Raw genomic sequence first — 25245 nt, forward strand, 5'->3', positions numbered from 1 at the left:
ACGTTCTTTCTTATTTCAGTTTGCATCCGAGAGTCTGAAAGACATGATCAACAGGCGGAAGGAATACTGTTGCGATAAAAATGGTGGTAATGTCATATAAGAAGATTGCAGGTTTTAATTTGGGGAATATGAACTGTGCGTGGTGCAAGGTGTACAGTTTTTGGTGTTCTGAGATCGCGCGAGATGTACAGAATATAATGTCGGTGAAGATCAATTAGTGAGTATTGTCTTTATTTGTAAAAAAGTGCCTTTGCTACCGGCTATGCTGCGGTAGACGGTGATTTGAATTTATGAAAATAGGATTTCAGGATTACAATTATAAAAATTGTGCATGATTCATCAGACTAGTATATAATATTCGAAAAGATATCTCACAATATTTGTAAGCCCAGTACTTTTTTATCATTCCGGACATACGTGCCAACTCTATTTTAGTAAGTCTTTACATTAGCCCAGGGTTGTTGTAGAGGCAGCTGGTAATCACATTAGTAGATTTGAGGTTCTCGTGGTGGTGAGTACAAAGATGGTTGTCTTCTGGGTTGTAACACCATGTAGTGTGGTAGAAATTTACCAACGTTTCAGAGATCCTTGCTAGTCCAACTTCAGGGCGATCAGTAAGATGTGCATGAGGAATCTGTTTGAAACAAGGGAACAAATTGGTCAAGGTATAACCTTTAACAGGACAATTGGGGGATAAGCTGAGGATGAGGTGAGGGCTAGAAAACCAGTAGGAGGGGGGCTGTTGATCAAAGTTTAAAGGTTATTGATACCAATGGTCATAGTAGAGTTTTAGCATTATTAGTGATTCAGTGTCTATGATGTTGATGTCTGTACTTGAATGAAGTGATGTGTAGGGATAGGGATTGATCAATTCAGTTCATTTTGAACTCCGAAGGACTTTTATTGAGGTTAAATTGTTATTATAGGCTCAGCTTGTAATCTCAGTTGGTAGTGTGGAGGACGTCTTTGTTAGAAGTGACAAATATCTGTGTGAGTGTCTTATTGGTTGTGGTAACTTGCAAGGTTTCTTGCGTTAAGATCTCGGAAAGTCTTTGTGGTAGAAATATTTCTGTTGTTTGTAGATCAGACGGGCAGACATTTACCAAAATGTTTGTGGGTTTTAGCTCAACAACTTCCATATACTGATTTTTCCTTGATAAGTAAATACAGTATTCTATGATGTAAAGTGAAAATTTAATTCATTTTATGCACAGCAACCTAACCTATGTAAGTTAAATCTAGAAAACTGGATGTTGTAGTTCTCTTGATGGTAGAGTGATGAGTCTCTAGTTTTGTGATTTAATTGCTTGATAGTTTACAGCACTGCATTCATAATGAAGGCCATTGGCATAGAATATTTTATGGTTGCAAATTGAAAAAAATTCTTAATGAATGTTATTTTATGATTAATGTATCATTATGATTATGATTCCACTTCACAGCAAAATTATGTATGGTGTTGTAATGTTTTCTAGAAATAGTTTGTGACAACTAACTTATGATCCAGATTACTGTTGGCATGTTATCTCCCCTATTACCATACATTATTTTGCTTGTCACTCTGGACTTGTTCATGGGGCAATATGTTTGATTTTAGCCCCCAGGCCTGAAGTCCCACAGAATGTTTTAATGGTTTTCTTCTGTAGACACAGGCAAATGCTGGTATATTACTTTAAAATAGACCATGGCCACTTTTTCACTTGATGCCAGTCACTGTACTGACTGAGCTACGCCAACTCATTATTCACACATAATTGAGACAGTGTTGTTAAATAAAGATACAAACAAATTAACTATCGCTCTTAACTTTACATTTGAGTCCAGAAAAACTGTTTATTGCCACGTGCGGTTAGAACTCTTGGTACCTCGCATTCCGAAACGCACGACAGCAGAAAGCTGATGGGAGTTGGCATGTGCTACAGAATTTCACATTTCTTTTATGAATTTGTGTGCGTAACTTGGGGCATTCTTTGCAAGGTGATTAGTTACTTATTCCTGTTCTGATGTAGGCAGAATGCTTACTGGCAGATTTATGTATTTAGAGTTGTAATTGATGTATATATGATCCTATTACAACAAACTTGGACATTTTTGATATTTATTCAAGACATTTGAATTTATGAACAAAAGATAAATTTTGGTAGATGTTTGGTAATGGGTTCCGTAGGTTCCAATGCATGTGGATTGTCAGATTGGATGGGTATTATTGCAGTAATGAATGGCCATGGAATCGACCATGTCCGTTTGTCTGATGATTCGTATAATGTGTGTTTAAAACAATTCCAAGCCGATTGAAGGTCCAAAATCAATGAGGCTCCACGACTCAGCCGGCTAAGGAGGTCATGAATGGTCATTGTATCCTATTTGAAAGTATTCTCTTGGTATCTGAATGGAGGGACGGAGGAAAACCGTTGAATTCAGAAAAACTGGTGACCTGGCCAAGATATAAATTGGCGAATTGTCCGTTGTTAGCTTTAGCACTGGCCTGCTCATTTTGCATAAATCCTTTCATCCCCAAATTCATTGGCCCTTTGTATGCTTTGAAATGGTGTCCTATTTCTCTTGATACTTTCTGTGTTACATTAAAAGTGGAAAGCCCCGACATCTGTCGATGCTTAAAGCAAAGTATTTCCAAATTTACAGGTTACCATGGAAATACGAAACACAGGAACATCTTTCTAATGGAAAGACTGTGGATAAATATGAAATAGATTGTCAGTATTGAACAATTCATCTGAACTTGTTGCTCGTGGCCCTGGTGGATGAGGAGTGCCATTGCCGGTCACCCCACACCTCACCTTGCCACTTCATTCGGGCATGTCGGAGGGTGCCCTTTCCAATTGCGTTGCCTGCCTTGGCCTCTTCCTGTGAAGGACCCGAAATGAAACTGAACGTACATTAATCCATTGAAAGCTGCCTTGTATAACAAATGGTCTTGTCAGCTGAGGTCCTCATATTCTTGTACCAGTGAGTTTGTGTAGACTGGTGGAGAGTGGCCGACGTTTCGGAGTGTTCTCCATCAACAGGGCGCCATGTCAGACCCACTTTATCCTATTCTCGGGGGTAAAACGGTCGTAGCTTGATGCTGATACTCTGTTTATTTGAACACGCTAAGACCACGTGTCTCTGATTTACAGTGGCGAGCTGTAGTGAGTGACTCAGAGGCTTTCTTGAGGAGCTGATAGTCCGTTAGCTGGCCATAAGACTCCGCGACCGGTCTCCGTTCTGAGGCCGATTAATCCACTCCGCACCCCTCAGTCCGTATGTACCTCAGAGCCATTTTAATATTATCCTCCTCCTTTCCCCTTCCTTTCGTTCGCATTTGCCATCTGCTTCGCACATCTCGTCGACGCATCTGTTTACGTTATCGAAAGTCGCTGGCACTAGGTGATGTTCGTTCGTTCGTTCGTTCGTTCGTCCACTGCCACCAGAGCGCGGGTGTCATCAGTCAAGCGGTTTCTCCTCGCTCCTCGCGACGCTGTGTTGAGTGTTCAACAATTCCCGCAACCCTGTCTTTCTCGTAAGTTACTTAGTTCGCAGAACGCGGTTTTGCCCAGAGCTGCACCGTCTCATCACGTGCAACATTAATTCGGTCTCTGTCCGATCACAGCAGCAAACGTGGCTTCCCGTTTCGTGTCTGAACCAAGGGTCTGCTCGCGTTGCGTCATCGAGACACGAGGCCATGTAAATTGCAAATTGCTGCTCATCTAATCGCGCTTCAGTTGCCACACCGCGTAGCAATAAACGTCCCGTGTTTATCCACCGCGTCGTAACATGTCTCAAGATACGTTGTGTTAGGTCACAAAATGCGTGCATGTGTACCAATGTCTTGTCCAGCTTTTCTTTTGATAATGACGGTGAGTGGCGCATTGTCTTGGCTTCTACCCTGAAGATCGGAGCTGCACCATCCTCGATAAAGTTTCATGTGGCCGACAGTTCTAGAAGCTTCCCTTTGAGGCATTGTCGGGCGCCGAACCGACTCTGGCCTGCTGGGCCGATACGAGCCGATTCCAGATATTATTTATTTTATTTATTTAGTGTTCTGTCTGACGACAGGTCCATATGAACAGGATCCTTCCATCCTTTTCTCGGACTGGGACCTGTTCATATACGTTCTTGGCAGATGATCCAGAAGTGGTTTGCCATTGCCTTCTTCTGTGTGTGAATGGAGTAATTGTTGGGATGCCACGGAGGAAAACTCCGTGTTGCCTAGACCACGGCCTTGCCCAACACAAGTTATAAATTCGGGCACCGCCGGTAATCGAACCCGAGACCCCCAGGATTACAAGGCCAGCGTTCTAACCGCTAGACCACCGCGGCTATTTCAGATAATAACAGAAAACTATTGTTGCAGACCGCCAGTACGAAATTTAATCGAAATCCGTAATACGTTTCGGAGGTTAGACTGCCGAAAGATTGTGATCGTGTGGACCACTGGTGGCCCTCGGACCAGACTTTGAAAAGCATCGGCATTTTGGAGATTAGTGCGTAGATAAGACGTAAGCGTGCGGGAAGGTGAGTTCATGGTCTGTGGGTTATTGGCTGACATTTGACTGCGTTTCCAGGGCGTGTTTGTTGTTGTCAGGAGGGCAAAGATTTTTCCTCCTCGCTGTCTTTGTGGGCGCTCAGCCTCTGACCTGTCGCCTCCATTAGAACCAAGGTTAATGACCTGTGGAGCTTTCCCTCCACTTGCTCACACATCTTCATGGCGTGGACTACGTACTCGGCAGACAAGCCCGAGTCCCCATTTCCGCAGTTGAAACAGCGTCGTTAAATAATCTGAACAACCACCAGCAGTCATTCTGTTTTGTCTCCCCTCCCCTCACACGTGTGACCGCGGGCCATAGTCGGTGCGACGTGGTGTGGTAAGAAGACAACTTTCGGATGTCAGGGCCGTCCCTCGTGCTTCTGACGACGTTTCGAAACTTAGCCGGTCGATTTCGGACTGACTGACGAAGCAGCGAGCTGGGATTTCGGCGCCCCAAGACGAATGCAGGAAGCGGGCACTTGGGGACTCCCTGGAGTGTCGTCAGGACAGCGAACATTTTTAACGCGGAAACTTCCTGGAGAATAGGCAGTTGCAAGACGCAGAGGGCGATGGGGAGAGTAATATTAAAGTGGATGCTGCACTGTCAAAATGCGGACGACGTCATAAACTGCGTAACATTTGATTCCCGGAACGAGTGACGTCACCGCCGCCTCGCATCTGCTCCGTCCTTTAACCTTCGAAGGGCGCGATGCCATGTGAATTCTGCGTCAGCGCATTTGATCGGCTTCCCGTCCGGTGACGGGAAGGTCCGCACCCTCACGCCATCTTTTTCCCTACTGACCTCTTAACACGAAGCTTCGGTTGTTCATCGCTGAACCAGTGCCGACGTTAATCTTTCGTATAAAGAATGTCTTGTGTTCAGCTCCTACCGCAGAGAAAACACAACGCCTCACCATAACAACGATCAGCTGTTTGATAAAAGTGTGCACTGTGGCTAGACTTCGCCCTACGTGCAGTCGCAAATTCGGTGGACCACTCCTTGTCGGCCGTCGTGTGCCCTGATCTCGTGTCATGTGAGGGGGGTGGCTTGGGGGAGGGGGGCGGTCGCTCTGACGTTAGGAGGGGAAGCCCATGGAGAGAGTAAAGGGTCCCGCGGAGCCTCCGACTCGGGCAGTTGTGGGTCGTCCTTCTGCCGTGCGTGTTAACGCGACCAGTTGCTTGCCTGCAGGTAAGTGGACGTGTTTGTTGTATTTGGTAAGAATGACGAGTGTCCGCTCCGGAGTTTTTGCTGGCACAAAGTAATTTAAGTTCCGTGGCCACCTTCAGAATCCGACTGTCAAATTTCGGATCCCTGTTGTTTTTCTATTTGGTTTCTGTACGATGCGAGGTTGTTAGCCCCACGCCCAACCCCCCCCCCCCCAAGTTGCGGGACTGCCTGTGCGGTGACGCCTTTGGACTTATGGGCAGAAAGTAACGTTTCGGAGGCAGATACGGCTTCCATGTTCGGGGAGATTAATCCGCTGTCGCCTGGGTCTCACCGTTTGGAGAGAACGGGTGATAACGAACTGAAAGGTAGACGACGTGGATTCGGAATTCGTCAGACGAAGCCGAGGGTTTTGTTATTCGTGCTGTCTAAAGTTCGAGAATGTCCGCGTGTGTTTCTCTTGTAATGCCGGACGCAGGGAGATATGGACCACTCGGGTAAAAGCACCAGATCAGTGGCCGTTTCTGTCAGAATTGTTGAGGTAAATGTGAACTGATACATTTTCCTTGTCCATAACCTTGCGGCACGCGAGTCGAGGGTGGATGTGGCACCAGGACTGGGCTGTCATCCGAGAGGAACCCATTTCGAATCTCGTCAGCGATCCTGAGTTCGTTTCTCTCTCTCTGTCCACGTGAAGGCGGCCACTCCGAATTTCCGTTCTCCTCACACCGGGCAACCTAGGTTGAAGCACATGTAGGAGTGGGTGGGAGGATAATATTAAAATGGATCGTAACAGAAGCAGCGTGCGACGGTGTGAACGGAATCGTGTGACTGAGGAAAAAGGTCCGGTGGTCGCTGGCATCCGTTGGACTAGTCAGAGTATAAGAGCGGTAGGATCTGAGGTTTTCGCCGTCGAGGGTCCTTGCTGCCTCCATCATCAGGGCGATGAGTGGTCGGAGAGTCCGCGGCGCTAGAACGCAGAAGACAGCCATCTTCAGGGTCTCAGATGTAAAAATTTGTTGCGCCGAATGGCGGTCGGCGTTAAAACGCTAATTGATTGCTTTGTGTGGTGAAATCGTGACTCATCGCACAAACATTTTCGCCTCGCGTTTGGCGTTCGGCCTCAGAGTAAAATATCCTCCCGTTTTGTTTTGTTTTGTTTTTGTGAACATCGGTAATTTTTAAAGAGCCTTTTTTTGCCAGGAAATGCAAAAAGACGGAACGAAGGCCAATGTATTTTTTTTTCCTAATTTTTATTGAGCAAACTCTCGCTTTCGGAACAGTCGTTTCATCTAGAAACCTAGAAGATGAAAATACATTTATCAGTGCAGTGGTGATAAGGAATGTTCAGCTGATCACGCAGACGGAAACGGGGAAGTTCGAACTTTTGAGACATTCCGCGAGTTGGTCGCTGCTCCAAGCGTCGCCGAGCAGGGAGAGAGAGAGAGAGAGAGAGAGAGAGAGAGAGAGAGAGAGAGAGACGCCAATTTCTATTTATAGCGACGAAGCTGCTGCTCCGTGCGTCACTGCTGCACCCGTCTCTGACTTTCTGGGACGAACCGTGTCCAGTTATCCGCGGTCGCTGCGTGTCCCTCGCGCCTAGTTAAGTACCACGCGTTGCGGGCGTATGGAGGAGCGAAGGCCCAGCTCCACGCATTGTTCTTCGCACCCCGACGGCTGTAGTCCCATTCGATCGATCGCCCACTCTGTACTCGAGCGGTTGGTACGAGACAGCGAAACTCCTAACCTTTAGAAAGATCTGTGTTGGCAGCACTGTTCACAGGCGTTCTTTACGTGTCGGTACTTACGAACGTCGCACTGTCTCCATCTTCTGGGTTCTTATCTCTCTCCTGTCCTGGTATGAAAACAGTAAAAGACGACACATTTATTTTATTAAGACGTGATAAATGATCGATGTCAGGAGGGAAATTGATCGAGTCACCAGCGTGGTGTACATTGCCACGGTGATAAGATAGTGTAATTGCGTCATATTGTGAATATTCTAACAATTATTTATTTTAAACCGTCTTATCACAATATTTAAAATTTCTTATAATTATCGGAACAATCACTCCTACATCTAAGGTATGTTTTATTTTATATTATTTTTATTTATATTTTACTGCTACTTTCTAACTATAATTTATATATTTTGCATTTTATTCTCTAAAATTCTTTCAAATTCTTTAGTGTTTCTTTCAATCTTCTACTTACAGACCGATATGTACATCTGATAAAATTTAAGAAAAGACAACACCTCGCCCAAAATTGAAAAACAAATGGCATGAAACATCACCAAATGGAATCATATTTGAGTTTTAAGTTCGTAAATATTTTACACCTGAAGATGGTTTTATAAAAACTGAAACATGTTGTGTAAAGGATGTTCCAAAATGTAAATCGATTGCCACGGTGGTCTAGCGGTTAGAACGCTGGCCTTGTAATCCTGGGGTCCCGGGTTCAATTCCCGGTGGTGCTCAAATTCATAACTTGTGTTGGGCAAGGCCGTGGTCTAGGCATCACGGAGTTTTCCTCCGGTGGCTTCCCCGGTTTCTCCGTGGCATCCCATTCACACACAGAAGAAGGCAATGGCAAACCACTTCTGATCATCTCTGCCAAGAATGTATATATGTATGAGCAGGTCCTTGACAACCTGAAGAGGTTGGAAGGATCCTGTTCATGATATATGGACCTGTCGTCAGACAGAACACTACAAATAAAAAATAACAGCGTGGTGTGCCGACCCTGAAAAGTCAGTGAAAGTTCTGGTCCGACAGGCAGAAGGAGCCGCGTCTTCTGCTGTTTGTTTGTTTGTTTGTTTGTCGAGCGTGTGGACTCCGGCTTGAAGCCAGGGCTGGCCCCGCGTGTGCGAATCGACGAATATCGATCGATCGATCGATTCTTTTCGTCCCCAAGCGAAGGATCCAGAACGCGTCATTGTAATTCACAGTATCACCGCATTTCTGTGTACACGTATTTATAATGGCTGAGAAGTTTTTGGTTTACGTAAATTCTTCTGTGGAGTAGAACGCGTGAGATCGGAGATACTTTTTTTTTTGCTAGCTTAAATTTCTTTTGTCAGAGAAGATTGTTGAATAGCCTAATTCAAATACAGTAAACTCCTCTCTGATGTTTGCTGACGTCAGAATTTGGCACACGAAGATTATGTCTGCGGCTTCTGGGTTTGAAACTGTTTGCAAATGATTACGATGACGGCAAGAATTTGCTGGCTAGTGGGAGTACATTGAACTTCGTCAGGCTCTCCATTTAATCCTCTTTTGGATGTGGAATGATTTCTTATCCCGTGACATGAAAGCGACGAAGACTGACTTTGAAGTTCCTGTTTTCGTGAGTGAGTCCTCGGTCGTGTTGTCCGCAGACGCTTCCGCCTTCTTCAGATTCAAATGCAGCCAACGGATTCTTTGATGACGTCACGGGGCAGTCGTTTGGGGGGGCGCTCACGAGGTTTCAGAGGTCCTTGCTGTGCCTCCATCATCAGGGCGATTGCCCCACCCTTCTAGCAGACTACTCAGAAGACAGCCATCTTAAAATTACCAGATGATTTAAAAGTCGACCCGTCAGACTTCGTCACAATTACGACCCCCTATAATTTTTTTCAAAATTGAAAAATTTATCTTGTAACACTTTGTTTCCTCTTTATCATTATTTTAATATTGCCCCTCGCGTTGTCATTATCCACTAATCGGCTGAACTAATTGTAGAACCACGTGTTTTAGACTGGTTTTGTATCACAAATTGTTTCGTGGTTATTGTTAACGGGTGTTCAATAATTCTGTGAGCTGACTATTTTTTGTTCTGATGTTGATAATGAGCAGAGGAAGTGTGTCATAGTTTCGGGAAATTACTTTTTCTAAATTGTCTTTGAGTGAAAAATCGTGGCCGCCCTCTTCCGAACTTACAAATAGTTAAAACATCGTCGAGGAAGTTTTGGTTTTGTCGTGATGTAAATGTACTTTTCATTTGTTTATATTGTTATGATTTTTCCCCTCCGTAAGCAGCACTGCCACTGATCAGACTCACGAGCCGCCACTGAGTGAGTCTAATTCGAGGTTTAAAATTAGTATTCAGTCGTTGGGGCAGTTGGACTTCCTTAGTCGCCGAGATAGAATTTTACGGTCCATCAAGAAGCGAGAGTCGGTTCAAGTTAAAACTGTTCGTGAGTCGCTTTGATCAAGTGGTTTTTGGAACGAGTTTAGTTGCATCAACGTAGATAGTGAATTGCGAAGAGGATTAAGAGTGATGCGTGACTGTTATTTGTAATCGATGGGGGGGGGGGGGGCGTAGGTTACCCGCGTCGTGTTCGTTATGCGGTGCCATTTTGTTCCCTTCCCTTCGGGTGTCCGGGTGGCTCTCTCTCGTCTTTACACATTTTCCAAATCCCCGAGATCGACGTGGGTTTGGAAAAATTTCAAAGCGTCCATTACGTTTAGTCGCATTCTGGAATGATTTTCGCTTGCAGTCGTGTTCATGTTCGTGCGCGTTTACGCTTTGGCAATCGCCAATTCAGTGTTTGGTTCCGCAAGTGGCTTCGGCCTCAGAGGTTTAATAGCCATTTGATTCAATGCGTATCAGGAGCAAAGACCGCTGTGCTTTCCTGTCCGCTCCTTAGGGCATGTAACGCAAGGTAAAAGTGAGTTTGTTTCGCCACGACGAATGTGGTTCGAGGGTGGGGGAAGTGTGTAGTACTGACCTGCTTTTTTGATTCCTCAAGGACGAAACTCACGTGCCCTTTCTGCTCCGTAATGATTGCTGCTATGGCCACAGTTTGGGAACAAGAGACGTGCAGACATTCGCGTAATATTCTCGTAGAAATGTCGAAGGCCATGAAAAATAGGTAATCTGGTCCCTGCCTGGGTTTGAACCGGACCTTCTGAATACAACACTGACCCATTAAGCAGGTAGTGAGTGGAAGGAAACCAATACATATCCACTAGATTATAACAGGAAAGGAGGTCTTGGAAAAGGTTACAAACCGCTGAGCTCCCCAGTTTGTGTTTGACGGGGTAGGTTATAAGTAACATTACAGAATTTACATGCAGCAGGCACCTCGTTCGAATTTAACCTAACATTTCTGTGTCGGTCCCTCAGATGACTGGTCGAGTGAAAATGGGGCAGCAGGGAAATGTTACTGATAGGGGAGGACCGAAGGACTGTCTCTTAGTCAACATACAACTAAGTAGTTTACGCGACATCACAGAGTAGTGCAAGAATTATCCTTGATATTTCACCCTTGTGGGGTCCAGATGTTCACTCCATTTCTCATCTGGTGAAAAACCACAGAAAAGGTGTTTTTGTGTTTCAGGTGAGGATGGTAGGCTGGTTGTTCAGAGCACATGGGGAACTGTGCGCATCCCACCCCTGGGAGGTGATAGTAGCCACCCTCACCCTTACAGTGTGCATGCTGACGGTAGACCAGCGACCCCTGGGGCTTTCGCCAGACCCACACATGGGCTGTGGGTGGAGACACGACTGCGTCGGGCTGGAGGTATGAAATATTTATCGGTTTTAGATGGCCGTCTTCTGGGTTGCAATTGTCGGTAAACTTCGAGCAGACTGCACAGTGGTACAACCCAGAAGACTGCCATCTTTGCACTCACTGCCATGAAAACATCGGATCCTGCTTTACGCTGGTTGTGCGTTCCGTGTTCAAAGTCTTTGGCTCTGTAGAAGTTTTCCAAACCAAAGTTATTTATGTGGTCCACTTCTGACCTCTGAAGCTGTTCTTATTCTTTGGTACATGCAATGCTGGATTTTGAAGCCATCTTTACATCTGTCGTTAACGATCAGCGAAAAGTGATGAGGATGAAATTTGGATTAGGACTCTGAATGACCAGAATGAAGTTCAGTTTCTCACAAGACAAGACAAAAGGTGGAAGTGCTGGAGAGCAGTGTAAAATATTGAGTAGCTCGCCATTTTGTATGCATAACTGTATTTATATTGCTGTTCACAGTGTGTGTGTGTGTGTGTGTAACTTTTGGTAATATATATTAACAGATTATTGAAAAATGTAGTAGATAAACAACACTTCAAGAAGTTATTTGAAAAGTACATATGTAACAGGTGACAAGGAAACATGACAAATATTGAATTAGTACTGGCTGACGACGTGTGTACACACGGTTGAATAAGCACGTTGTAGCGATTACCACACATTGATGACTGATGTCAAATGAGTAGAGAATCATTTGTATTCAAAATTCTGGTTCAGAAACGCTCCTTACCACTGGCTGGATTTACGAATCGCTCGTCTTTCTATCCACAGGATTATAATGCTGCTGACGTGATTGTTATGACGCTGATCCGATGTGTGGCCATCCTGTACAGTTACTATCAGTTCTGCCATCTTCAGAAACTTGGTTCGAAGTATATCCTTGGTAAGTCGACATGCATTGTTACGTTCAGGTGTAACTGAATATAGAAAGAGTACATCATGTCATCCGTGTCTCTTCAAACTTTTGTACTCCATGGTGGAGGATGTTCCTCGAGAAAATGGTCATTCAGCCGATCAAAACGTTGCCTGCCGTTATTGAACCCGTTGTTCCTCATTGCGTTCGCAAAGAGAAAACAAAACGAAAAGTCCGACCCTGAATTCGACCCGCGCTTTTACTCTTGTCTCTCCGAGTTCCGTTGTAGTGTTCTAATGCCTGCTACTAGGTCTACCAACTCGTCACTTACCTTCAGGTATTCCAGCCAAAATTTGATGTGCACTTTTCATTCCGCCCATTTGTGGATATATGTTCTGTTTATTAATCACAGAAACAATATAAAGCGCACAAAGAATTACGAAGCTTCTCTGTACATAGTGTTCTGTCCTTGTTGCTTGCTTTCTCCTTGGTCCAGTGACACCCCGAAACTGTTCCCTCTGAGTGAGAGTGTGAAGCAGCAGATTAACATTTCATTTGTGATGAGAATGTTGTAAATACTGTATGTGAACACCACAATGGTCTGATGATCAGGCCTCTTATTAGATGCTTGAGCCAGGTAACCTCTGCGATCGTTACGCCATCATTGAGTAACCTACGGGCAAACTCGAGGCTTTGCTTCCTGTGACCACAACCGAGAATGTCCGTGGGACTTTTGTTTGGTTAGAAAGTTATGGATTTTGTGGCACAAGGCTCTTCATGAAATTCGTTTCAGTTATGTCTTAGCGCTATGGAAAAGTTGCCCGTGGTACACGGACTTTGAACTTGCCTGTTACAAGTAACTCACTTTTCTGTAGGACTCTTGATATTTTCGATGAACATAATCGTAAATCGTGTTTACAGAATTGGCTGTTTATAAAATGGAACTGCATATTTACCATATTGAAAAATGTTTCATTTGGAAGTTGTAGAACTTAAAATGAGGTATATTTTTTGACACGTGCCAGTGCCTTTTGTAGAACGAGCTTTTGGGGAAATTTGTGGGTTCAATTTTAGTTTTATGTGAAGTGGGAGTTAAGCTGGGCTGAAATTGATTTGACCCGACAACTTTTAATGGAGACCCCTGATATAAATCATCAAAATACGTCGCCACTGGTGAGGTGGGGGCGCTTATGAGGCCATGGCAGGACTGCGATGCCAATGATGGCTGGCAGAGGAGATTTTGTTTTCCAGCGTTTTCAGTGGAAGGCAAACATAAAAGTCCTCACTGGATCTTTGGCATGGTCAGTCCATGTAACTGTGTACTAAGACCTGAAGCTAGCAGCAGTTACTTTGACAGGAAGTTAGGATGTTCAGAGCTGCACTTTCACTCCATTGCTAGGAGAAAGTGGTGTGATGTGCTGGAATGTGGAACTCGGGAGGCACTGACCTTGGTGTCCCCACTTCAGAACAGCCGTAACCACTGACAATGGGCACTTCAGGTGAAGATCATAATGGACTTGACTGTGATGCGAAAGTAGGTACTTGGAAGACAAATATGGAATGTGTGGCTGAGTGGTTGGCACTCCTGCTTCGTAGTTGGGAGGTACTTTGTTCACTCTTGGTCTGCAGACTGGATATCCTGGCAGGTTTTTCTGGTATTCCTCAGTCAATTTAAGCAAATGCCAGTATTTTCCCTTTATCTTTGGTCATGACTACTTTCTTTTGTATACTTTACAATTTACCAGTTGTCCAATTACTTGATGCTGTGTAGTCAGCTCCAGTAGATAAGGAACAAATGATAATCGGAGGATATTACTAAAATGTATCTTACGGATGTTAGTGGGGAAGATGTGAAGTGGATTGAACTGGCTCAAGATAGGATCCAATAGTGACCTGTGATGTTAGTCAGTCATTCATTTATTCATTCGTGTGGTTAGTGTGAATGGTCAGCTAGTTTGGTTACTTGAGTGGTTAAGGCAGTCAGCTGTTTTAATGTTTTGGTTTTACTGAATCGTTCGGTGCAGCGAAGGTGGCAGAAGTCTGCTGAAGCGTGCGGCGTTGTGTGAATATTTAATCGATTAAATATAACTGATCAGATAGTTTGTTATGTCCGAGTTGTATGACACTTGTTAGAATAGTGATTGAAATAAATTTCCGTTCACGTTATTTCAGTTTGGTGTTGATTATTCCGTCATTTCTGTTAATTGCATTTTCAGTCGGTCGTCTTCTGCAGTTATTTGTGTTAACTCAGACCTTGTATCATCTAGAATTGAAATTATGGTTCCACTTCTGCCTGGTAACGCTTCTCTTTGCTTCACAGATGCGTTTTAGTCCTTCAGCCATCCTCAGTGCACGTGTTTCTCACTGCAGTACCTTTGGGTTCCATGAAAATGGAATATATTGACAAGCTGAGCAAGTGTAAAGTTGTCAAGAAACATGCTGTACTTTTGAGTTAGCTTGGTAACAGTCTAGACTTCCATTCAGTAGGCTTTCGGTTTGAGTTGCGACGGGGTCCTCGGCTATTCTGTTTTCTTCAGTATCTCTGGAACATCCTGGGCTAGTCCTTGCAATTCATTACATTCGTGATGTCGTACTGCGTCATTTGATACTGTATAATGCGTGCAATAGATGGACCTATTAGTAGAGGATGCAAGTGAATCTTATGACAAAGAAAAGTGTGCGCCATTCCTCAGATTGTGCATTGTTTATGGATTGGCTTCGTGGCCAACTTGCTCCTTGAATTGAAAGTACCAGCTGCTTTTTGCTGTGAACAGCTTGTATTGTTATGGTGATTAAACTACGCATGCTGACGCACGGTGAATACAAATTCTTGCTCTGGGAGGCCAGATTGTAGGGAGGGAGCCGTATATATTGATTCTTGGATAGATGTGTGGCGGACACGTGTAAATGAGGCATTTTAATGGTGGGATTGTGTGTGTACGCGTGTGGCAGTGAACTGGATCTGTGGCAAACTGTAACTGTAAGGTAGTCGTTTTTCAGTGTGTGGTGGTCCGTATGAGTAGACCTTATGGAACATTCTGTCCTAGAAAAAATGGAACTTGTGATTGATTCTTGGGTTATTTAGATGTGAAGATGGCTTTCTTAGGCTGTTGCATCGTGCAGGTATTTGCCGCTGATTCTCAACAGGGGTAGAGTTTTTTGTCTTCATCACTTCATCTAGCCTGGCTTTGAGCCTCACCCCTTGAGCCTCTTATGTGATGGGTTCTGGGGGTTCTTTATCAGGGGGTGAAGTTGTCTAGTGCCAGGGTTAAGAATGTTGCAGCTGCACCTCAAGTTTCCCACATGTCTTCATGTTGTGGTGCTTAATTAAGCTCCAGGGACTCTACAGAACAACAACTTAATTACCCTTTATTCTGTGTAAAACGAGGTATCTTGAAGGAAGAACATACGTTGCATGTACGTGAAAACAGAGCGCTCAGGCGTGTCTGTACCTGGAGAGAGATGCAGTCAGCGAGTGATTTGAGGTGTCACACGGTGAGGAATGTTGTGATTTATTCAGGGCACTTTGTATTTCTACGACAGTTGGCTCTAGAAGGCTGTCATGTGGCGCGCACAAGGAATACTTAAAGAGTTTTGGTGGGGAAACTCCTTGGAAAATTGCCATTTGGAAGCACAAGGAGGAAATGGGTCTGGTCGGAAGTAAGGATGGGGAGTGTGTCCAGTGGCATGCATTGGTATTAGCAGTGTTGAGGTTCTGTTGTCACATAGTTAAAGAATTGTAAATAAAGTTTATTTAGTTTAATTTCTTAATGTTACTGAAGCAAAATTAACTATTTTAATTAACTTAAATTCAGAACAGACCAAATGACCTTTTCTGTGAAACCTGAAGAGAATGATTTAATTAAATTGATCAGTTCTTCTGTTTGGGTCATGTGTCTGGACAATAACAGGAAATTCCAGGAGGAGGATTACAGCCTCTGCGATCAGTAGCTGGAGTTGTGTGCTGTTGGAGAGTGATTAGAGATTAATATTATTACAGATAAAATTTTAAACTGCGTGAATACATGGTGGGAGGAAATTATTTTCCAAAGAGAGTTTTTAGGTGTGGTCTGCAGGACTTTGCAGACCAACAGAAGGTTGGATTGACCAGAGGACAGTTTGCTTGGTACTGAATGTACAGTTTCTAAGGTGCTGTGTGATCGATACATAACAGTGATATGTAACACACCAAATAGAATCTCGTAAAATCTTATCTTCAAGGACGGTGTACGGATTCGGATCGTCTTACAAGCCCGTTCTGTACAGAAGAGGTTTGTTGTTCAGTTAGGTGAGTGGTTGTCGAGGGGAAACAGCTCTGAACCCTCGCACTGAATGCCGTGCGTGTGACCTAGTGAGTGATGGAGTCTGCTGTCATGCTGTTTGTGTAAGTGGGATGGACAGTCCTTGATCTAGTTGGGCAGCACTTTCCATTTGTGCGTTATGTCAGCTGATCCACAGCTGTTAGGTAAGACAGGTTTCACTTTTCTGATGCACTGCTCCCTCCACTTTCTCCACAGCAGTAGTAGCCTTGGTATCCCTTCCAACACACCACAGCACACCTGAGCTGTGTGTCTGTATCTTCATGTAGTGGGCAGTCATTTGGAGGTTTGGTCCCTTCCTGCAGACACTCAGACAGAGTCTGTGAGAACCGTATGGACCCATTGAATTTTATCACAAGTTTCACTTCTCTTGGAGGGGCAGACAGATGAATGCATCATTTGGGGGGGGGGGCACCTCAGGGAAAACAGTCGCTCTGCACTCTGAGAAGGAGGTGGGGAGGTAAAATTAAGATGTGTTTTGGCGGGAATTGAGCTCGGACAGTGTCTGCTGCCGGAGACTGCAGTGCTTTTGGTTTCTGGTGCCGGAGACTTAGCTAGTTGTTCGCTTACTGCTGTTTGGTATTTATGAACGATGTTGAACCTTTGGGTTAGCTTTTAGAGGTTGGATGCCCTGATCCGCTTTTTGGTCAGTTCCTTCACTTCTTGTGTCCACTTCCTGCCTCACCCTCCGAATAAGACAGCCTTGCTAAAGTTTGTTACTCTTCTCCTGAGTCCATCAGTCAAAATGGTGAAATAGTTTGCCTCGAAGTGGATGACTACTGAGTCTTTCGTGGTTGTTATGTTCAGTTCTTTGTCATCAGACTTCATTATAAGCATTTTATGTAACATTGTTAAATGATGCACAGATTCGCTTTGATTGTAAGTGAATATAAATAACTGTGACAGATAGGGCAGACATGCGAGTGAGCAATGTCATATTTGGAGTCCAGTGGAGCAAGAAAGATAAAAAGAAAGCATGAAAGGAAGAGAATGAGAGAGAAAGAAATTAAGCTGAAGAAAAGATGTGAATAGAAAGAAGGAAAGAGGAAGGGACTGAAGAAGGCAAGAAGAGTGCTCAAAAGAGAGAGAGAGAGAAACAAATGAACAGCTTTCCCTGACTGATGTGTGGGAGAGTTGCATCTCATTGCAGCCTGCAACCTGCAGCCTTGAGGAAGTGTGCCACTGTCATTGGTGTTTGAAGATACACAGCAGTTACTCTGGGCCGGCCACTTATAAAATAGGCGCCTCGTAGTGTCTGACATTACAGGAATAATCTTGTCTTCAGGTGATTGGTTGGCTGTCATTACACTCCGACATTTTTCTTTTATTAATTAATTATTGACAGTGGTCAAGGTTGAACCATCAGGATTGAACCCAGAGCCCTTTTTATTATGCTGTCCGTGTGACCACCAGGACACTGCGAGTAATATGTAAAAGTAATAATTATAATAATAATAACAACAAAAAAGAATATCTGCAAGGATAGGGAAAACTAACAAAGAGGAGGTGGAGCCAGCTCCTGAAATATCTTGCATATTAAATATACGTCAGACAATGTTCAGTTTCCAACATAATTGGGCTGTAATTATTTTAAAAGAGGTATTGACTGAGTCCTTCTACGTCCTTACTAATTCATCATTCATAATCATTCTTCCATTTAGATCTATGCATTTTAGAAAGCATCGTTAAAATGGAGTTACAAAGAACTGCAAGTGGTGTTTCATATCGTCTCTTCAGAAGTGTAGGAACCTACCTACGTAGATGATACTGCATTTTGAAATATGGCCAGTCATTTTAATCATGTTTTCTTGTTACAGGGATTGCAGGCCTGTTCACGGTCTTTTCCAGCTTTGTGTTCAGTTCCAGTGTCATCAACTTTCTGGGTAGCGACGTTTCTGACCTCAAGTGAGTAGCGACAGGGTACTGCAGTTAATTTCATTTATAGATTTAGTTGAATCATTGAATGAAATTACTGGCCATACAATTCGTGCTGAAGGAGACATTTGACGGTTGTAATTTGCGTTCACCACCGCTGTGTGCTGTGGTGATAGGAATGTCACAGGTGCCACGTGAAAGAGTTACGGTCAATCTTATCCTTCAGGTATGACGTGACAGACTGACATACACATATCTGTATGTATGTGAGGCCTGTGAGCGTGACGTGGCTTCGGGCCGTCTTGCCTGTATTCTGAACGAGACGGAATGGATGTGGAAGGAAGCGATCGTGACTTGTATCCGACTGTTTGTCCGGAGGGGCTGAGGAAACTCGTACAGATCCTCAAATTATAATAATTGTTATGCGGGTTGGGAATCGAACCAGGATGTACCAAGTACTAAGCAGAAGTTTTCGCTGCTGCATGTGTGGTGTTCATTAGGATGGCTTTTGACTTCAGTCAGACTGTTTTCCTGACCTTATCACAAAATAGCACAACTATCAAGTATCCCTAGTCATTTCATGTCATATTTCTCATCGAATTCTGCTGAGAGATTTAACTTCATGAGATTTATGAACCTGCTTTCTATGCAATTTCCCTCCATTTGTGCTACATCCCCCACCCATCTCATCCTTGATTTACTCACAGTAACAATATTTAGTTGAAAAAAGAAACACCCAGAAAAATGCTTTATCTGAGGAAGAAGGAAATTAGCAGTCCTTGGCTTAAATCTCGGTCCAGATACCAAATATCCTGACTAATTATTTTTGTGGTTTTATTCAGTCCCTCCAGGCAAATTCTGTAAAAGTAGCCATCCTGTCATTTAACACTGTGTGACCTGAGCTACTGTCATTGTCGTTAAATGAGCAAACAACCGCGGGGACTGCGTGCAGAAACATCGTGACTTGTAAAATGGTGCTGCGTTATTCATGTATATGAAAGACTGAATATGAAATGCCTTGTAATCTTACTTTCTGATTCATTTGTCATGCAATTTCATCTGTGAGTTGATTTTTGCTTTCCTTACCACTTATTCCCATTTTCTGATGCATGACCATCTCTGTGAGCCTGGTGGCTGTGGAGTAAGAGGGAGAACTTGTGCAATATTTTGATGAACGCTGTAGAAAGTGCATGCATGTCACTGTCTAATAGTTGAGGTGTCAGTTGATATCAAATTAGATCTCTGGAGCTTTCACTTCTCTATTGTATTCTGTATTCATTTAGTGTGTAATATTAGAAAGGACTGCGTAGATCTGGGACACAGGATCTGCTTTAAATTGTGCTCCTGTCCTACCGTTGCACGTAAAAAGTTCTGGCATTGTGTGCCAAGGATTTTGGATTTCAATTTGGTCGAAGCTCTTTGCGTGGTTTCCACATCAGTTGAGCAGGTCAGGGCAAGTGTCCGCGTTCCTGATTTGCGTTCAAGGCGGGACGTTACCTATCATGATTGAAGAGCTGTGCATTCTGGGTGGGTGGAGGGGGGAGGTGTCTGGCCCCTTATGATGTTTTTGAGTTCTATAAAATGCAAGGGATTTTTTGATTGCTGAGTAACTGTCAGCTTCTCAAGGACTGTGCTCCATGGAGTGTAGCTTTTTGGTATTGCAGGGATTTCTGTTCAAAAGGAAATGAGGCATTCTAAGTTTGTCCCAGAAAATCCCCCCCCCCCCCCCCCCCCGCATCTCCAGAATTTTGTGTGGTCATTATTAGCAATGTGATGTTTGGTAAAGTTAACAGCACTGGTGTTGCAGGGATGCGCTTTTTTTCTTCCTGCTGCTAATTGACCTGTCGAAGGCGACGGTTCTTGCCCAATTTGCGCTGAGTTCTCGCAGTCAAGATGAGGTGAAGCACAACATAGCGCATGGAATTGCCATGCTTGGACCCACCATTACGCTCGACACGCTTGTTGAGACTCTAGTCATTGGGGTGGGAACTCTGTCAGGTGAGAACAACGGTCACTGTGGGCAAAGAAGGCGTTGGTTTGAACATTATTACTATTACACCTTTCTGCCTTACACTTGCTCTGCATTTAAGGAGTTGGTTCCTGTTGACAGGTGTGCGGCGTCTTGAGGTGCTGTGTTGCTTTGCCTGCATGTCGGTGGTTGTGAACTACATTGTGTTCATGACATTCTACCCCGCCTGCCTCTCGCTTATTTTGGAGGTGAGTTTATGTCTCATTATCAGATTGTGCAATTATTTTTACGTTGTGGACATGGGAGTTTCCCGGGAAAACATTTCTGGATCAAACGTTGTTAATAGTAGTTAATTATGTGCACAGAACATGCTTTGTAGATAAACAAAAGGTGAAGAAATGATGTTACCAGTAATTCTCAAGATGTTAAAATTTCTCACTTAAACTGAATCTGGAGGTCCCCCCCCCCCCCCCCCCCCCCCAACTCACTCTCCTGACTTTATCAGACACCGTATAACAAATATGTGTAATGCAGGTTTCAGAACTTGCATTTCTGTACCTGTTTCACAAATGTGGCTTCTTATAATGTCAGACAATGTACGCTCAGATGGTAAGGTTTAGAAATGTATACAGAAATTTTGTGGAGAAAACATTAAGAAAGAGGCATCTTGAGAGGGAAGTAGGTTATGAGGATTGGAGGTAGATAAAACTGGCTGAAGATCATGCCAAGTTTTGGGTTTTGATGTTAGCGGTGTTGGACCTTTGGGTTCTGCTGTGAGAGGTTTGACTTTTTCATGAATGCCTAGAAAATGTGCATGGCTGATTGTGATGCAGCTGTCGCGGAGTGGTGAGAGCGGCCAGCCTGCTTGGCAAGACAAGTCCCTTATTATGCGTGCGCTGCATGAGGAGGACCAGAAGCCAAACCCAGTGGTGCAGCGTGTGAAGGTCATCATGTCAGCTGGACTGATGCTGGTACATGCTCACAGGTACGACGGGATGATACCTTGAAATCGTGGGTGCTGTCAGGATTTTTTTCTGAGGGATCAACTGTAAAATTTACATAGATATATGATCTAAAGCTTTCATGGCTAAGTATAATTAATTCTTCTCTGGCTACTAGTCATGTCAGGTGGTTGAATGGAGAAAGCACCAGTGTCCTGAGAACCATCTTCATTCTCATCCTCAGGGTACTGAGGTAGTTGGATATCCTGTACGTGCTATATATATGCCTACCCAAGCCACGTCCGAATTCATGGCTGCACAACAATTTCTTTCCTTCCAGACTAATCATTTCTGTTTTGAACATTTGTTACATCCCTACATTACCTGTGCAGTTGATACAGCATTGTGAAATAACAATAACGACAAACCTTTCAAATCATTCTCAGTCATGTATCTTCTTGTGTGATGCTGAACAGCTTCAGAACTTGGAAAAAATTGTGACTTACGTTTCTGTATCTCTTTCTCTTTATTTTGCCCTCTTTTGTGTAACCTTGTCTAACATCTCAAGTAATTTGGAGTTAGACCATGTGACCTCGGAGCACTGTCTTCCTGCTGATGCAGATCAGTCGCGCTATTCGTAGCTCTGGATCAGTGCGGCCTGACCCTAACCCATTCCTATTTCTGTCCCATTGTATTTCACGTGATGAAAGACGTCTATTATGCTAGAGTGATGTAACTCCAGTGGGTCTTGGGATTGTTCATGATGTGCGTACATGGGTCTTCGTGACGTGCGCTGTTGTCTGTTGTAGTCGCTGGTCATTCGCTAGTGAAGCAGAGGATCTTCCTGTGGGGAACCTGGTGACCGGCAATTCAGCTGGGAGTTTGAATGGCACCGAAGACACCATGATCTTTCAGGGATATATTTTGAAGTAAGTGCTTTTTGTGTTTGTCGATAGATAAAACATGCAGTTGTCTATGCTGTTTTAAGATTCATACAAATTACAGAAAATGTTATCGTGTTAAGACAGTGGGTCTCCTTCTTCCTAGTTTGTGAAGTGCTGTGGGGTTATAGGATACAAAGTGTTAATATGGCAGCTTGTGTAACAATTTCTTGGTCATATTCAGTTCTGCCAAGTCAAGTAATTTGAATTGCCAATTTTCATTTCACAAAAATGTTATTGTTTGTGTGTTGCAGAATTTAGGATTGTGTAGTATAAATGAAGGCTAGAAGTAATTGGAATTTAGTGACTGATTGGGGTTGCGACTGTCTGTTAAAAATTAGTTTAGTTTTTAGGAATGAGAGCTGAAAGTATGGCTGTCGTCCGTTCTTCCTCTTACAGGTGGCTCACTGTGAATGCTGATCACATTGTGATCCTGATCTTGCTGCTCGCCCTGGCTGTCAAGTTTGTATTCTTTGAGGTGAAGGATGAGCTGACCAAGTGTCGACCAAGCGAGTATACAGGTGCTCACAAAAGTACGTTCTCTGGAATATCACCACTGCGGTCTTCCGTGATGTTATATGAGTTTTTGAATTGTTGTTCATTGTTTGATGCACGCATGGAATTTTTTGTGAAGACAGCGCATTATGTAACAGGTGTATTTGCCTAATTGCATTGAAAGACCCGAATAAGATCATGGATGCTCAGTAGACCCAGTGAAATTTCAGGTTGTCATGGCAGTAAGTATGAAGATGGCTGTCTTCTGTGTTGTTGCGTAGTCATGTAAAAACTGACTGATATTTCAGAGGTGCTTACTGCCTTCATCATCATTGTCTTGATGCATGGAGGCAGCAAGGACCTCTGAAATGTTGGTAAACTTTTACCAGACTGCACAGCGCACAACAGTCCAGAAGATGGCCACCTTTGGACTTACTACTGTTAAGGACCTGAAATTTCATGGACTTTGGGATGTTTCCACTACTGTCTTACGGAAGAAATATAACTACATCATAGAACAGTGTAAGGAACAGAAGTGGAGAATTTGGTTGGGTAAGGGTTTCAGTGTTAGAGGCACTCAGGTGATAGACAGGAGAAATATGAAGTGTGGGTTCCTTGGTGGGTAAATGTGAATTTTAAAGTTTGAAGCAGAGCGCAGGTCCAATTGTCCCCTTCACTGATCCGTTTACAGGACTGATGGGTGTCGAGGGTTGGGTGGAGGTGAGTGGCTCCTCCCCACAAGCAGAGGACATTGTCTCTGTGCCCTGTGAGCACAAGAGCGTGCAGACAGAGGAACCTGAGGAGCCCATCCACCAGACTGCCTCCTCTGAGCCACTGCAAGAGGATGACAGTAAAGGGGCACCACCCACTGAGGACAGGAGCGTGGACGAGTGTCTCAAGGTCTACAAGTCTGAGGTGAAGATGCGGCTCGTCTCTTGATCAGCCTCAGTTTTTGGGGCTTCCTTTATGTACAATATAAAAGTCAAGGAGTTTATGAATTATAAATTTTGAGTTTCTCAGAAGTAACATATTTTTAGACAGTCACACTGGTATGAGGTCACCAGGTGCCTGAGCATTGTGCAAAACTTGTTCACTCACGTGCGGTTCTTGCAGGCTGGAGCACGTGCTCTGAGTGACTCAGAGGTGATGACTCTCGTGGCTTGTGGCCATGTGCCCAGCCATCAGCTGGAGAAAGTGGTGGGAGACCCTGAGAGAGGTGTGTGCATAAGGCGCAAGATCCTGAACAGAACTGCCAACCTACATGGTGCATTGACCCATCTGCCATATCAGCGTTACGACTATTCCAAGGTGAGGTAGGAAGGTTTTGAATTGTAAAATGCACTCTGAATTTTGGCGATAAAACCTCTTGGAAGAAAAGGAAACAAATGTGAAGTGTTTCAAAAGAGCAATAGTCTGTTGAGCAGCGCAGTTTCTAGTAAAGTATCACCTTCATAACAATTTTTGTGAGATTAAATCAAAGAGAAAATGAGTCTTGCATAATCGGTGTTTGCAGGTGATGGGTGCCTGTTGTGAGAATGTGATCGGCTACATGCCCGTACCTGTTGGGGTGGCAGGCCCCTTACTGCTTGATGGCCGCCTGGTGCACGTGCCACTTGCCACCACAGAGGGCTGCCTTGTGGCCAGCACCAACAGGGGCAGCCGAGCTCTCATGCGTTGTGGCGTGACCTCCCGCGTCGTGGCTGATGGCATGACCCGTGGACCCGTTGTTCGCTTCCCAAACATCAGCAGAGCTAGGTAAAGTGACTTATGATTGGACTAAGTTTTGGGTTGCCAGAGCTATTTGTAGGTTTACAAATAATTGTCCTATACTAGAAATAGACCAAGTGTTGTTTCTGCTGCAGTGAGGCCATGCTGTGGATGCAGGCACCCCAGAACTTTAGTGCAATGAAGGAAAGTTTTAACTCCACTAGTCGTTTTGCACGTCTCTCCAAGATTCACATCCGCATTGCTGGTCGTTACCTCTTTATTCGCTTTGTGGCTACGACGGGCGATGCTATGGGAATGAATATGCTGTCCAAGGTGAGTCACATGGCACCGAGCTGGATGTTGTTTATTAATGTTTAGTTGTCACGTATTACAGGGCCAACTGAAGACTTTTATTATTATTATGTACTGTGTGTGGTTACTCTGTCATGGTTGGCATTTTTGACAAAATGAAAATTCAATATTTTGACTGAAGTTCAAGTTTGGTTCTCTGGTACATGTATTTATCATTATAATTCAGTGTACCTGAGTAACAAATTTTAAGTACATAAATTTTCCTCTAGAGGCTGTTTAGGCTGCATTTATTTCAGAATAGTTCCATCAAGCCTGCTGGTAAGATAATTGCCTATGGCCAGCCTAAACAGTCTCAGAGGTTACGTTAGATACGCATCACTTCGCTATCAGGCAAAGTCAGTCTGAAAGGAGTTATGTTGAACTGCAGGGCACAGAGGTGGCGTTGGAATTCGTGCAAGAGACGTTCTCTGACATGGAGATCCTGAGTCTTAGTGGAAACTTCTGCACGGACAAGAAGCCTGCAGCTGTCAACTGGTGGGTACCGTTGTTGCAGGTAGATCATCCTCTGGCTAAGCTTTTGCCATTCTTCCCTGTCCTCTTGTCTCTTCGCTTTGTCCATGCCGCATA

General features: G+C 44.1%; 1 protein-coding gene across 4 annotated transcripts in view; it reads left to right on the top strand.

The window, feature by feature from the left end:
* Positions 1-25245, top strand: part of Hmgcr (HMG coenzyme A reductase) — a 27615-nt gene continuing 2370 nt past the window's right edge. The window contains exons 1-14 of one of the 4 annotated variants that reach the window (XM_022074970.2): positions 1-217; positions 11017-11199; positions 11978-12089; positions 18196-18283; positions 20061-20251; positions 20364-20470; positions 21056-21207; positions 21973-22092; positions 22504-22637; positions 23291-23514; positions 23713-23907; positions 24113-24354; positions 24462-24639; positions 25046-25152. In XM_022074970.2, coding sequence (XP_021930662.1) covers positions 11023-11199; positions 11978-12089; positions 18196-18283; positions 20061-20251; positions 20364-20470; positions 21056-21207; positions 21973-22092; positions 22504-22637; positions 23291-23514; positions 23713-23907; positions 24113-24354; positions 24462-24639; positions 25046-25152 — 2027 coding nt within the window. In that variant the 5' untranslated portion in view covers positions 1-217; positions 11017-11022. Of the gene's footprint in view, positions 218-5634; positions 5718-9783; positions 9871-10181; positions 10339-11016; positions 11200-11977; positions 12090-18195; positions 18284-20060; positions 20252-20363; positions 20471-21055; positions 21208-21972; positions 22093-22503; positions 22638-23290; positions 23515-23712; positions 23908-24112; positions 24355-24461; positions 24640-25045; positions 25153-25245 lie in introns of those variants that run through there. The other 3 variants (XM_022074971.2, XM_022074972.2, XM_022074973.2) reach the window with 3 other exon arrangements.

This window comes from Zootermopsis nevadensis, unplaced genomic scaffold (genome assembly GCF_977971745.1).
Source record: "Zootermopsis nevadensis isolate Lab colony 2312 unplaced genomic scaffold, Znev_1.0 Znev_ptg000004l, whole genome shotgun sequence".
In the NCBI taxonomy this organism is placed as follows: Eukaryota; Metazoa; Arthropoda; class Insecta; order Blattodea; family Termopsidae; genus Zootermopsis; species Zootermopsis nevadensis.